Below are 15014 nucleotides of genomic sequence, written 5' to 3'. Positions count from 1 at the left end.
GCTTCACACACAAACAGGCTGATTCCCACAGTCACCTCTGGGTGCTGGATTAGGTGATGCTTTACTACTTCAGCAGTAATTTATAAGGGGGATTTCACAAAGTAAAGTCAGCCAGACAACAATGGAAAAAGATCCAGGAATATGAGCACAAGGTGTAGAAGGTTTCCTTCTTTACAGAAGTTTTAAATTGGTATAATCTGTGGGAAACCAACAAGAAATTTTACACATCATTCTCTTTTAAAACATCATCTTTTTATCCATCATTCTTTTACCTATCTATTTATTTATTTTTTAATCTTGCCTTAATTTGATTTCCACTCTTACTGCCAGCCACCCCCACCCTGTCTCATTTATTTATTTTTTATTTATTTATAAAAAATAATAAAAAAGAAGATTTATCCAGTTTTATTTTGTTTTATTCATATTTTATTTGTTATAATAATAATAATAATTATAAGAAGAAGAATTTTATTTGTTCCTAACTAAGGGGGGATTTCACAAAGCAAAGTCAGCCAGACAACAATGGAAAAAGATCCAAGAATATGAGCACAAGGTGTAAATCTATGTGGTTAGTTGTGTTTTCCACTTTTTATTATTTCCCTACTTTACAAAAGCTTTAAATTGGTATAATCTGTGGAAAACCAACAAGAAATTTTACCCATCATTCTCTTTTAAAACATCTTTTTTATCCATCATTGTCTTTTACTTATCTATTTATTTATATTTATTTATTTTTAATCTTAATGCTTTAAGCTTTAAGTTTTCTTTCTTTTTTCTTTTTCTCTCTTTATACATTTTTTATCTGGTTTTATTTGTTTTGTTTTATTCATATTTCATTTTATTTTATTTCTTATAAGAAGGAAAAAGAAAACTCCCTTTCCAAATTCAGGAGTAATTAGGGGGATTTCACAAAGCAAAGTCAGCCAGATCACAATGGAAGGTAACACTTCATTTTACAGGTCTGCAAATTTCATGGTAATTAGGTGATAATTAGCAAGTAACCTATTTGAAAAAACTGTCAAATTACCCCAAAATTTACCTAAAAATATATCAAAAATTACTTTATTCCAAACATTATTTAATAATTATATCCCACTATTTCCCAACAGCTGGTAATTTATTTAATACATTTCCAATACATAGTTAATTGATAGGCTTTATTTCCATGTCTGCTGGTAAATAGATTATAATTAGCAAATAACTTATTTGAAATTTCTTTAAAAAAAACTCCCTGAATCATGACATTAGATTACCTTTGTGTAGATAATAAGTCACACAATGGGGAGATTTTTGCCTAATCAGAAGTGTCTTCTATTTGTTTTGGTTTTCCACCTTCCATGAAGAGCAGCCGCTTCTCAAGCCTAAGCTTATTTAATTATATGCTATTTTAGCATATAATTATTAAATAATGTTTATAATACATTTTTGATACATTTTGAGGTAAATATTGGGGTAATATTGGAGTAATCCCAAAGAAATATTCAAATAGGTTACGTGCTAATTATCACCCAATTACCATGAACTTTGCAGACCTGTAAAATGAAGTGTTTCCCATGAGAAAAAGACCCAGGAATAGGAGCATAAGGTGTCCACTTATGTGGTTAGGTCTGTTTTCCACTTTTTTCCCTTCTTTACTGAAGCTTTAAATTGGTATAATCTGTGGAAAACCAACAAAAAAAGACAAGATGCAATACAGACTTCTTCCATGTGACATATTTGCATCATGATAAACCCTGAAAAGTGTAATGAAATTCAAGCAACAAAATGTAGATGGTGCAAGGCTTATATTTGTGCCACCTTGACAAAGTATCAAGTGAGAGTGAAGTGCTGATAATAAACAGGATAAGAGAGGAGGGATTGCATCACGTATCTCAGGAGTGAATCACTGAAGGTCTATGGGAACTACACTTTATACATTATGATTGTTCCAGCAGTCTGTTTCAATCAGGGACAAATAATGTCATCAAAAGCATAAATCAATAACAAATATTTATTGGATGTAACACAGAAACAAAAGAAAAATCCACATGCAAATACAAACAAATCCTTAAATTTAAGCTTCTATAATTGGCTAATTTATGTCACTTGGATAAAGTGCAATGATTCAGTTTGTGCTCCGTTAACAGTAACAGAGAAAAGGAAAGTGTAGAACACAACGTGAAATATGAACAACAAACCAAACAAAAAAAAAAGTGAAATCAAAATTATAATACAGTCACATCAGCAGCTCCATTCTCGATTGTTTCTTTTCTTCACTGTAGAGGATCAAAAATACATTTCCAAACACATGGCAAACTGGTCTTGATGGCACATATTCTTCATGGTATCAAATCCAAAAAGTGAACTGTTTAAGTTCAAGTTTTTCCTGCTAACATTACTTGCTCCAGCTGACCTGGTAATCAGAAGGTGTCGGCATATAGAGGCGGAGGAGGAAGCAGCTCCAGCTCCGTGAAGTCAACTTTCTGTTCACTGTCAGACAAAACAAACAATGGGACAACACAGTTCAGGGGAATGTCGAAGAACCTGAAGTACTGGCAATATTACTTTATATTTTGGCAATATCTCTGAGTACTAATATAAATCAATCAAAGGCAAGCGTCCCCTTGCTGATTAGAAGGAAACCTGTCAACACTTACGGATATGGAGGCTCCTCAACAGCACACAAGAAGTCTGGATAAAGACGAGCAGATAAAAAAACGTCACGTTAACTTTGAACTGTCTCTGCAGTGTGTCCTGCACCATGTCTCCAGGTTACAGGAGTCAGATAAATGCACCCTACAAGTCATTTTCCATCACAGACAGGGCGCCAAGATGTGCAAGTGCCCTCCTTAGCTTCACCATTATCAGTGAGAGTGACACAAGTGGTGACAACAGTGGAGTCATGGAAAGAATTCAAAACTTACTTGATGGCTCAGCACTTTGCGTAGAGAATGGATAAAAAATGAAGAAACAAATAAACATTTTATATCATTAACAGGGTCGTTGATTATAGACTTTTTGAATATGACAACATCATTGGAAAGGTCTGAAATTAGCACCCGCCACGGGTGAAATCGTCAGGCCATCCTCCACTTTGGCAGACAACAGGGAAAACGCTATAGATGGGAATAGAGAACCGGTTCCAAGTTGTCTGATTCCTTGGCATCCCATCCCTCCATGACTATTGATTCCTCTGTATTGAGGCTTTCCGACAGTTACGCATGCACAGTGACGCATACACATGCTGTATCATGTTGCAGTTGTTTTGGATCGGAGCCACGAGGGAGAGAGAAAAACAATTATGGGAATGGGAATTATGACCTGTTTAACCTCCCAACACTTACTCTAAGCAGCTTGCAGGATTTGTTTTAATCAAAGCAAATATTTAAATAATCATAATCATTTGGATTGTGTGTTTTTATGCAAACAACCTCTATAGATGACGGTAACAAAGTACAGTACTGTGTACAGTACCCTCCCTCCCCGGAAGCCACGGTGTAATTCAGACACTGTAATTTACCGTGTATATAATGTTTTTTGTGTAAAATATATTGAACATTGAATGACATCAGATCTAAAATGTTATTCCTTCATTTAGCGCAGAGATTTCAAAAGTGGCAGATAAAAAAACAAAACTTGCCTGCCACAGTGGCAGGCAATGAAAAGAGTTAATTTCAGACCCTGATCATTGGACATAAGAAGATAAGTTTCAATAAAGTAATGGTTGAGGTGATGGAGATGGATAAGAGAATACTGTACTTTGTGGGGGTCGCTCCGCCGCCATCTGGGATGTCTCCAAACTCATCTTTGCTGTGTTGAAAGAAGATGGCTAGTTTCTGCAGGGCCTCGTGTCTCGTCCTAAAGGTTGAAGACAAGAAACGGTTACGACTTGTTTTACTACTAGAACTACATGATTACATTCCAACTACACCTTAGTTTATTCCTTTGTCCAAGTTTATTACTTGTATATAGAGCCAATACAATCTAAAACAGTACCCCTGAAATAAATACGACCATATTAGCTTATGATGATCAGTGTTGGTGTACGAGAGGTCCTGTGTTGTCGACATGCAGGCTTTGTTTAAACAAAACTGTGCGTGTGTTACTTTAACAAAATGTTATCATATCCCACTTCAGACTAATATTATTTCATACATACCATGCTGGATAAAACCCTCACCAATACTTTTGGGCTACTTTTATGACAATTGGGCCAGTTGGGCTCTGACTAGACTATTTGGTGACATCCAAATCTGGTAACTTTGACTTGGAAGCATCCGAGTTCCAGCTTTGAAAAAACTTTTATGCTGTTTGGTGTTGAGCTGAAACGATTAAATCAATTAGACATTCGTCAGAAAGTTAAAAGGGATACCATTTTGCTAATCAATTCATTATTTAATCATCATTTCATCGTGCAAAATATTTGTTTATTTCAGCTCCACAGGTGTGCTGATTTGCTGCTTTCCTTTGTTATATATGAAAGTAAACTGAATCTCTTTGGGATTCAGACTGCTGGTCGGACAAAACAAGCTATTTAAATACCTCATCTTAAACTCTGGGAAATTATAATGGGAGCATTTTTGACTATTTTTGACATTTTACAGAAGAAACGATTCATAGATTGAGAAAATAATCTGTAGATTTATCAAAAACAGTCGTTAGTTGCAGCCCTAGTTTGGTGTGTAGTGTTATCCAATGCACTAACTATTGTCTTTGGTCTCTACTGTAATCACATAGTAGTGCAATCATTCCTACAGACTGGGTCGGGACCCACAGGTGGGTCTCAGGCAATTTTATTCAGGTCGCCAAATAAATTTGCAGATTTTCTTCTATAGCCTTATTTAAGATTTATATCTGCAGTACACCATTGAGCCACATGAGGGAGCCTGAATGTTCGTATTGTTCTGATAATTGTAGGCTATTTATAACATTGAATCTAATATGTAAGGCTATCGTACAATTCTGTTTGTTTTACAGATGAGAGGAAAAAATGAGAGCCTGTTAACTCCTCTTAAATGTATTTATTTGGTCTCATTTATAAAGTATTTTTCAATAACATGCAGAAAACACATCTCTCTCTTTGAAATGGCTGGTTTACCTGTTCAGGATCATATAAGGTGATGTGGAAATGGCAGTAAAAATGGTCAGGAACGTTCATTTTCGCACAAATTCACAATTTATGGATAAGGTCTATTATGAATTGGGTCGCGATGGTTTGTGAGTTTGAAAAAGTGGATACCCAGAAAAAAGTTTGGGAAACACTGTAGTCGAGGACGCCAGGAACACACTCTACAAATTGATGTATAATGTTTCCCATTATCAAATTCTTTAGCTCTTAACATTATTTTTCTTCTTACCAATGTTTAAGATTTAGTTACTCATGAAGAAATACTGTATATAGGTACACACTCGCTGTCTTGAGAAGACGTGGATGTAGAGAGATTTATGTACATATGAGTAACCAAGAGAAACATGCCAAGGTATCCGCTTTGAGACTTACTGTGTGTGTAGGTCCTCCAGGTTGGCATCGCTCAGAGTGTGCTGGGCGCCGACATGGCCACATGCTGTCAGAGCCAACACATGAAGGGCAGAGGTGGGTGGGTGGGTGGGTGAGGGAGGGAGGGATGGAGGGGGGTGAGGACAGTATGACGGAGGAGGGAGGGAGTAAGGAAGAGGCATGGTAAAAGTGCACATCAAAGGCTTGTTACAGGCTGCCATATGTCAATGCATAACATAAAACAACCACAGGCAGAGCTTTTTATTTCCCTCTAAACCAGAAGGCTGAGAGGGGGACGACGACCATGTTGTGTTCTCATGTTTTCACTTCAAAAGGACCGGATGTAAAATGTACTCACACATCTCCGGCAGAGAGGCAGTCTGATGGGGAAAGCTGCTATACAGAATGAAAAGAAAGAAAAATAATAACATATAGTGTGTGCCACATAAATTCAGCCATATATTTCAGAGGGAATAAATGTACTCTTATGTATGTGGTCAATGGTTTCTGTCATTCTTCTTAGAAAGAACAAGCATTTTGCAACTTTAAGCCACAGTGAAGGACAGTACGTACTGGCTTTCACTGGCCGGTGAGAGGGTCTCATCTTCACATGCCCACTCCTCACTGTCATCCGTGACTGTGGAAAAGCAAATTACTTTGATTAAGCCCAGCATGTATGGTGATGATAGATGTTTGGCAGCGTTGAAACTAAAACCACCAGCTTGGAAACATTGAATTCCTTCACAATCATAAAACAACACATGGCTGTCGAGCAGATGACAACTAGTTAAGTTATATCAGGCCAAGGCACTGCTTCGTGTGAGTCTTTGGGCTGGTTGCCAACCGCTGTGCAACTGCTCTCTGTCAGTCAACAAGTCCATCTATTATATCAACATGTTAAAGCTGCAGTTGGTAACTCCGAGCAAATATAATTAAAAAGTTATTTTTATAAAACGGTCACTATATCCTGACAGTAGTGCATGAGACAGATAATCTGTGAAAAAATGATGTTCCTCTGCCTCCTCCTAGTGCTCCTAATGGCATCTGCAAGATTTCACAGATCGGAGGAAAACAACCAATCAGAGCCGAGCTGGAGTCTTGCCGTCTCTGAGCAGCTGTCAATCACTCGCGAACTCCAATCAATCAATCATTTTACAGCTAAACAGTACACCACAAGATGTTTCTGAAAACATTTGAGGCAAGAAATGGACATTACAGTAACAGAATATTGATTAATATTTGATCAGCGCTGCCTAGTTTGACCGCTTGATTGGAATTTGTGCGTGATTGACAGCTGCCTCCGTTGAACAAACAGCCAATAGGAACTCTCTCTCTCTGAAATGACCTGTGATTGGCCGTCATGGGCTAGATTTTTTTTAAAGCTTAAAGTTATTATGGAATTTTTTCCCAATGATGCCAAAACATTCTGCCTACTGAAGCTTTACGTGTACATCTTTATCAGACTGCAGTGTGTTTTTGTTAGAGGTGACAGTAAAACCAGTCTAATAATAGTAAGTTAACCATAGAGCTTAATGTTTTTGTGCAGAGGCTGCTGGCACTTACAACTGCTTGTTAGTACAGGGTGGTTAGAGGATCTGCAAAACAAAGAAAAGAGTTATGACCCCATCGATGATGAAACACACTGATGGACTGGCAAGCAAGGGCCGGTTACAAATCTTTATTAATTGAGATACCAAAGCATTTTATCAGTGGGCTGCCCGGTACCTGCTCCCAATGCTGATGGTATCTCCCTCCAGGTTGCCTCCTCGTCCAGCTGCTTGGGCCTTCTTGCCAAGCTCCAGCATCTCTTTGATATTTAGTTCCACATTCATCACTGAAATATAACCGTCTGCAATACCAAGAATAGAGTAGTTACTGATAACACTGAGAAACGGTGGTGTAAATGTGAAAAAAAGACTCCTGTAAAGAATTCCCATTACTTCTATGTGATTAGATGTTATTCAGGTGAAGTCAACACATGCTTAGGCTCTTTAAAAAAAAAGATATAATATGTATGGACAGATATAAAAACTAACCCTCTCAATCATCACGTATGCCCCACTAGAAGTGTGTGGTGCAGCCCTCTGCCTGGATTTTCTCTTTTCTTCTTGTTTTGCTTTACTCGGGACGCTGCTGGGCTTCAGCCAACAGCCTCTGGGCCCTAAGTGGGGGTGTAACCCCCAGCTAAAAACAGCGTGCAGGGTGTGCAGCCCGTTCAGGTGGACAAATGCCACCGCTTTGTCACGCCCCTCAGCTTCTGATACAGACTCACAAGCATTATACATCGATGGGCACAAGTCCCCCTTTTAGATGTTTTGCGGCCGTATTTGACGGATGAGAACGGGTTTGTTACGTCGCTGTGAGTTCCCCTGTCTCTCCTCTGCGGAGTTAGTTGTGTGTTTATTTGTGTTTTAGAACATAACCGCCGTGAAACAATCACAAAATAACGTTTAATTTCTCTGATTCACTGCTTTGTTACCACTAGCGGCGCTCTCTCTCTCTCTCTCTCTCTCTCGGTGTGTTTACAATTACATATTATACCTTTAAGTCTAGGTTAAACACAAATGCATCGTCATATCCCAAATCCTGATTTCAATTCTCGGGCTCACATGGAAACAAAACGACACGCGTCTAAACTCACACTTGTGGTTGGCGTCCCGGGCCAGCCATTTGCCTTTGGGGCAGTTGGTGGTGCGAATGATGCTGACCGTGTCCCCGCTCGTCACTGGAAGGTCGTTCTTGCGAACCTTGCTAGCCACCATCACCTTGGCGTGGTACAAGGGCTCCTCTTCGCCCGTCACCTTGAGAGTCAAATTTCAGTATTAAGAGGCTCTAGTTTGGATTGAGAACAGCTAAGCAGTGAATTGTTTACCGCTATTCATTGACCATCATTGTGATACTAAGACATTCATTAAAATGCAGGATGAAATATTTGCAGTGTCTCAATGAGGCACAAGACCTTTTAAAAGTAGACTAGAGAAAAAAAAAACAGCTCTACAAGACTGACAACAGTCAACTACTAAGTAAAGTGAATGCCTAACTTACTTTGAACTTCTTTTTCATTTCATTTTCCTTCTTCCCTCTTTCTTTTTGCTCCTTTTTCTCCTTCTCCAGTCGATGCTTTTCCCTCTTCTTCTGTTCTTTATGGTCAGCACTGTTGGGGCTTTGGCGTTCTTTACTGCAAAAGAAAATCTGACTGTTCAGCGGCAAATAAGAAAACTTGTTTTCCATAAAGATTACATGTACCACCTGAAATATAAATGGAACCATATGCTAGTAAAAATAACTGAATAAGAAATAACAAAGTGAGAACAGAGGGAATAAGCGTCAGGCTGCATGAGAGGGGAGATGTCTAACGTACCTGTGGACATGATTATGGGCTGAATGAGCGTGTTCTCCTGATACGCTGCCCCTGCAGTTTGATTAACACAGCGAGAAAAAAAAAATCAATGGCTGCCTTCTGCCTGACAAAAAACAAATGTCACTGATAAAACACAGGACTTGTATGTTTGGAAAAAAAAGACATACCACGGATTCCGCGGCCACATGTGAAGAGACGCCTCCTCCTTCTTCAAATAAACACACATGATTTTTAATTTACCACAGATGATTGTTAAACAGAGTCACGTTGTTTCTTCATTGCACAGGATGCGTCTCTGACCATAAACTCAACTGTTCTCTGACTCACTAAGATGATTTTAAACTCAATTCAATTAAAAAAAGATAGTTACCACAGGGTGGTTGTCAGCATTCGGATCTGTAAAAAATGGTTAACAGGGAAGTTAAACAGGGACAACAAATATCTGCAAATGATCTTACATGGAGAAGAAATATTAAGTAAACTTACTCTTACTCTTCGCACCACTTTTTCGTTTACGCGAGCTCTGACCCAAGACGAATCTGTGAATGGTGTCGACATCCTCATACACATTATCGCACGCTTCATAGTAGCTGTCCTGTTGAGATTCACTAGAGAGGAGCAAAACAGAAGGAAAATGAATATTCAATATGGTTTCCAAAACTACTGATAACTCCTTAGAACCATCAGCCTTCCTTGCTTTATTTGGTGCGGTACTACAAAATTTTACTTTAAACAACAATAAAACTAAACCTTTTTAAAGATATGTTGTATTTTATTAAGTCGGACAAGATCAGGTTCACTATTAAGGGGTAAGCTGACAAGTATTCTTTGATATGGCAACCTTTCCTTAGTCGTGTTGACGCCTTAGGCTCAGATAACTTGGTGTATATATGACCAGGAATGTTTCAAATGAAGCATGGGAAGGACACATGTTCACATTTTTCCTGTGCTTGTTTTTATGCATGTTAGTGCCCTAGATAATACGGGGTACTGTCATAGACCACTAACAATTTATCCTTCTTTATTTTCCTTCTTTTAACTATGATTATTTTATTTGTATATTTGTATGTATTTATTTATTTTTGTACACTTGTTTTCCTTGCGTGGTTTTAGTTGTGTGCTCTCTGGGTATTGTCATGGGTCGGTGGGGGGTAGGTGGGATATCTTTCAGTCCAAACATGTTTGTGCAGTGAATTGTCAGAGTTGTATTAACAAAATTCAGAAAAAACATTGTTAAAACAAACATGTCATAACAAACTGAAAAAAAATGGATCAGAGTGTGATTGCAGGTGCTAGAAAAACTCACTTGGGATGTGGCTGGATTCCATCACTCAAAGCTGCGTGGGTACCATTGACCATTTCCGGTGACTCAGCATCTCCCAGATCAGTCTCATCAGCTTGAGAGCCAGAAAGAGGATCTACGACCACCTCCTCGCTCTGAGGCCACTCAGGCAGAGCCAGCTCTGGGAACTCTGAAAAGTTTATTAGTTCAGGGAAGCTGGCTGGATCGAGGGGTATTATGTTTTCGCTGCCGAGGTTCAGATCTTGGACGCCGGTGCCCATAAGGGGCTCTACAGGATCACACACTGATAAGTCAGGCTGCGGATCCTCGAAATTGGCGACCCCCCAATCATCTGGTACAGGAAGGTCAGTGCTGACGAAGTCCAAGGCCTCCAGTTCTAGCGAACCAATGTCCACAGCATCCACCTCTGCTGTTTCCATCTCTGAAATCTCAAAGTCTGGAAACTCTGGAGCGTCTAGATCAGAGTGGGAGACGGATGGGTGCTCAGACTCTGGCTCTTCACTTGGTGCTTGGCTAAGACCTGGTGACACCTCTATAATAGGAAACCAAAGTCAGTACTTGAGCAGATGTTCAACTTGACCACAAATAAGTATAATGCAAACTGCAGTACGCATAAGACACAGTGAGCGATGTCCAAGTAAAATAGAACTTTTTGTCTGTAGCCACAAAAGTCGATGGAAACCAAAAAGAAACAATTAAAGCAAGTTAACATACCGTTCACTGTGGGTCGGTGGTAACAGCCAAGATCTACTAATGGTGGTGTGGGGGGTTTTGGAGGCGGTAGCCCCAATGACCTCAAGTCAGGTAGAGGCTTCTTCCGAGGAGCAGAGGGTGGACGAGGTTCACTAGTCCTGACAGAGGGAAGAGCTTTATCCCTGCCAAAGTGTCTATCCAACGCAGACTCTAGCCATTGGGAAATACAATATCACAAATGCATTAAAAATCTGTATAAACAGCATGAAGGGCTGAACACATGCCACATCTTTTGCGTGCTCAAATACACTGTCAATTTAGATGCATTTCCCAAGCCCCTATTTTTTCAGGCCACGACGGCTGTAACCCGAGATAAAAAATAGTTGAACGCTGCAGCCCGCACGTCATGTGATGAGGAACAACCAATCACAGCCAGCAGATATCTTTTCTTTCTTCTGTTCAGTATCAGTCTACAGTAAATATGGAGGAGAAGTTAATCGTTTTAGTGCAGAGCTACCCAGAGCTTTACGACTATGTTCCTGGCTTCACCCTCTCTGACCGAGGACGGCACAACATCCGGCTGAAAAGGTCAACCAAACTGACACAGAGAAATCGATACGGTGAGGGATTTACGGTGCTGGGAATGCATTTATCTTTGTTTTGATTGTGTTTAGTTTAGTCAGCGAGGCTTCCTGCTAAATTACTGCAACTTCATCGTCATCAAAGCACGCAGGTTTTGGTTGCTTTGTGACAACAGGCGTGACAGGAGCACAGCCTCCCAAGCACATTGGAAAGAAAAAAAGCGGCACAGTTGGCGTTTTCCACGCGCTTTTAGACGTGGCATGTGTACGGCTCCTAAGAAGAGAAATGTGTCTGATGTGAACAAAAGATGTTTATCACTGAATATGACTTACTGTGTGCAGGGTGGTTGGATTTGAAGAAAGGCCGGGCCGATAGACAAGCCAGGTGAGGAAGACAGGGTGGTGGCGGTATGGGTAGATCAGGTTCAACAATGTTCTTTGGCGGCAAAGGGAACGCCTTGTCTTTTGAGACGTAGTCAGGGGAACGCAAGCTCTTCGGTTTGGCAGAGATCAACATCGGCCTGCGTGAAAACTTCTTCTTGGCCCTCTCCAAAGAGTTAAGAACTTTTTTTTCGAAGTCAACACTTGTCTCTGCAGAAGGAGGGGTGATTGGGATATCTGGGCTGGACTGGTCACTCGGGTGCGAAACCCCGTTTTCTGCGTTTTGTTTTTCCACAGAGGGCAACTCGCCGGGAGCACTGGCAGGTCTGGTGGTCAAATCAGCATACGTAGGCTCATCTCCATTTACTGAACTGGCCTTTGACGCTTTGGCTGACTTGAAAGGAAGCAGCAAACCTTTCTTCTTGATTTTAGTTTGCGGCTCTGGTTTCAGTTTGTGCTCCTTTTTGGCCGGCGGTTCTGTCTTTTGCTCTTTCACAGGCAGGACAGGAAGCACCAGAGGCATGTGTCTGTCTTTGAGGGACTGCCTTGTTGTGCCGTCTCCATTAGCCAGCTGGGATGGGGGGGAGGTCTGCTGAGGTTGTGGTGGAAGGGAAATTGGTCGCTTGCCTCCAGATGCCCGCAGCCCATCTCTGAAGATGACCCGGGGAGCCACGGTCTTGTTTTCCACAGCAATATTAATACTGCTGACCACGGAGCTGCAGTGACCTCCAGGAGGAGGAAGGTGTTTGGGTTTCTCCGCAACAGCTGGTCGGCTGGTTTTGGATTGAGCCAGGAGGGCCTCTTCCTGAAACTTGGCCCTCAGAGCTTTGAAACTGCTCGGTCCCTCCAGTGAAAAAAGACACACAAAAAAAAATCATTAATCATTAAATTAATAGAAATGCTATTACTTTCACAGACAACTTACTTACTTACTTACTAGCCAAACCCCAATGCTGACACAACGTAATTTAAGGTTTGGTTTACCAAAATTACACAAAGCATTTTCTCACTCACTCCCAGTCCCTTGTGGTATCTAGTTATGCAGATAGTTTTGGTTTTACAAGCTCAGATTTGGAAATATCCGTCTTTAAGATTTCTGCCTTCACTCCAATACAATTGAGGTGAATGCAATTTGTATTTGAACATCTATTTTCCAGAAACAGAGTAGAGCTTCAGTTGTTTGATAATCAAATGGGGCGGCTGTGGTTGTGGTCGGCGGTTCTATACCCGGCTCCTCCGGTCCACATCTCTTTGAACAAGATTCTTAACCCCAAATTGCTCCTGAAGGCTGTGCCATCGGTGTGTGAGTATTTAGATCACATCCTGATGGGCACCTTGTATGGAAGCCAGAGTATGAATGTGTGTGTGTGAATGGGTGAATGCTGACATATAGTGTAAAACGCTTTGAGTGGTCGGAAAAGACTAGAAAGGCGTTATATAAATGCAGGTCCATTTACCATAATTGTTTTGTCGATTACAATTTAGATAATCAATTAATCGTCAAATCTTCTCAAATGTTTGCAATATGGGATTTGAACTGTTGGGTGGACAAAACTAGATAGATAGATAGATAGTAACTTTATTGATCCCAAGGGAAATTCAAGTTTCCAGCATCACAGTTCCATAGTGCAAACATATTAGTAAAAAGACACAAGTAAGTAATACAGAGTATAAAATATAAAAATAACAGGAGATGAAGAAACTGTTAAAAATTAATATAGTGCAGAAGAAACTTGGGCTTTAGGGGATTATGATGGGCATTTTTCACATTTTTCTGACATTTTTTAAAACAAATAATTAACTAAAATATTAGACATAATAATAAATTATGAGAATAAACTCTTGACCTTGAGGTCTATGGGTTATCCAGGATAACAGGTGCAATGTTTCTCAGAACAGATGATGCTTGTTTATGTAACTCCTCAATGCTGTGAGCACCACAAAAAGAAATTTGCAGCCATTGTTTTGAGGTGGAGGCAGATATCTTAGATATATAGTTAGATATCTATCTGAAAACCTGTTCAAATAAAACCAAAACTATCTGCATGACTAGATACCAGTAGAAGTGAATGAGAACATGTTTTGTCACTATAGTATTTAAAATTGTGATAGCCAAGCTAAGCCAAACCACCCCTATGATAAAGCTAAACTAGTGAACAAATTGTCTAAAAAACAAACATGGTGTAGCTCTTTTAAAAGTTACCTCTTCCATTGTGGCTCGTTTTGTTCATCCCTGTTCAGGTGTGTTCATGTGGAAAACGGTCTAAACTGAGGCGACGTGCACTCTGACGTTGATAAATTGAGCGAGATGAATCCAGCAGACTGTTGATGCTAAAACAAACAATTTGAAACCGCACCTGACTTGAGACGCACCTGCGTAATGCGCGTTACGTGATGACGTGCGCGTTCGTGCTGGTTAATTGACAAAGTGGGAAAGAAAGCTTGGAAAATGTGTGATAAATACTGTATTAATATAACAAACTTAAGGAAGTGTCTTTCAAGATTTTGCATAGAATTTACCCATTAAATTGTTTAGACATTTCAAATTTATTCCAATTGTTTAGCAGACACTGAATGTTTTTTGTTTGTTTTTTATTATGTCTTATTGTTTATTGTTTGTTTGTTTATTTGTTTTGCACAATTTAAGACTATACAACATAACAAAAAAAATAAATGAATAATATACAGTGCAGGAAGAGGCAAAAAACCCAACTGGGCTTATCTGAAGCCTCCACCTAGAGACAAAATTAATATAAAGAAATAATATGACTACATAATAGTGATAACAAACAATTAGGACAATATATATAATAACAATAGAAATACAGTAAATATATAAAAAATGTTTTTATTCATCTTTTCCTTTCCTTACAGTTTATTTGTTGTATAATTTATAATTTATTTTTATACTGTAAGGTATTTTTGCAGAACTGTAATGATATTGTATTGAACTTTTGAAAATAGTATTATAAAAAAAAAAAAAAAGAATATGTACCTGGTAAAACTAGTGTTAGAAAGATTCAAGCTGGATATTGATTACAAGTGTGATTTCTGTGGACTAGAAAAAGAGAGTATTTCCCCATCTATTTTCACTGTATATATACAATAATGTTATATTTTAGTCAAGATAAGATTGGAAATAACATGCTGTATATAATACAATTATTAATTATTTTTGGAAAATGTCATATTCATGAGACAAAATGATCAGGAACCAAG

General features: G+C 39.2%; 1 protein-coding gene across 5 annotated transcripts; it reads right to left on the bottom strand.

Annotated features, from left to right (window-relative positions):
- Positions 1–1970: 1970 nt before the first annotated feature.
- Positions 1971–14197, bottom strand: si:ch211-188c16.1 (uncharacterized protein LOC562677 homolog). Of its 5 annotated transcripts, XM_037786885.1 has the most exons (20): positions 13999–14184; positions 11748–12642; positions 10855–11043; positions 10144–10672; positions 9324–9445; positions 9208–9233; positions 9005–9045; positions 8838–8888; positions 8522–8654; positions 8118–8277; positions 7202–7325; positions 7040–7071; positions 6050–6113; positions 5835–5872; positions 5480–5543; positions 3739–3837; positions 2904–2917; positions 2637–2670; positions 2393–2469; positions 1971–2255 (listed from the first exon to the last, which is right to left on the bottom strand). In XM_037786885.1, exons 1-19 carry the CDS (start codon positions 14005–14007, stop codon positions 2400–2402), a joined length of 2694 nt encoding a protein of 897 aa, XP_037642813.1. In that variant the 5' UTR covers positions 14008–14184; the 3' UTR covers positions 1971–2255; positions 2393–2399. The 5 variants fall into 5 exon arrangements, 4 of the variants coding, with proteins under 4 accessions (XP_037642813.1, XP_037642814.1, XP_037642815.1 ...); XR_005209095.1 differs by lacking the exon at positions 2904–2917 and having other exon boundaries at positions 13999–14185; XM_037786886.1 differs by having other exon boundaries at positions 1971–2469; positions 11748–12639; positions 13999–14197.
- Positions 14198–15014: the final 817 nt, after the last annotated feature.

The sequence above is a fragment of the Sebastes umbrosus genome, chromosome 12 (assembly GCF_015220745.1).
Source record: "Sebastes umbrosus isolate fSebUmb1 chromosome 12, fSebUmb1.pri, whole genome shotgun sequence".
NCBI lineage: Eukaryota > Metazoa > Chordata > Actinopteri > Perciformes > Sebastidae > Sebastes > Sebastes umbrosus.
This window is presented reverse-complemented; position numbering and strand designations above follow the sequence as displayed.

Coding starts and splice junctions, on each gene's coding strand:
- si:ch211-188c16.1 (XM_037786885.1), bottom strand. Junction 9,234..9,323: donor AAGTGGTGCGAAGAGTAAGA/GTAAGTTTACTT, acceptor CATTTTTTACAG/ATCCGAATGCTGACAACCAC. Junction 7,326..8,117: donor CCGGGACGCCAACCACAAGT/GTGAGTTTAGAC, acceptor TTGGTATTGCAG/ACGGTTATATTTCAGTGATG.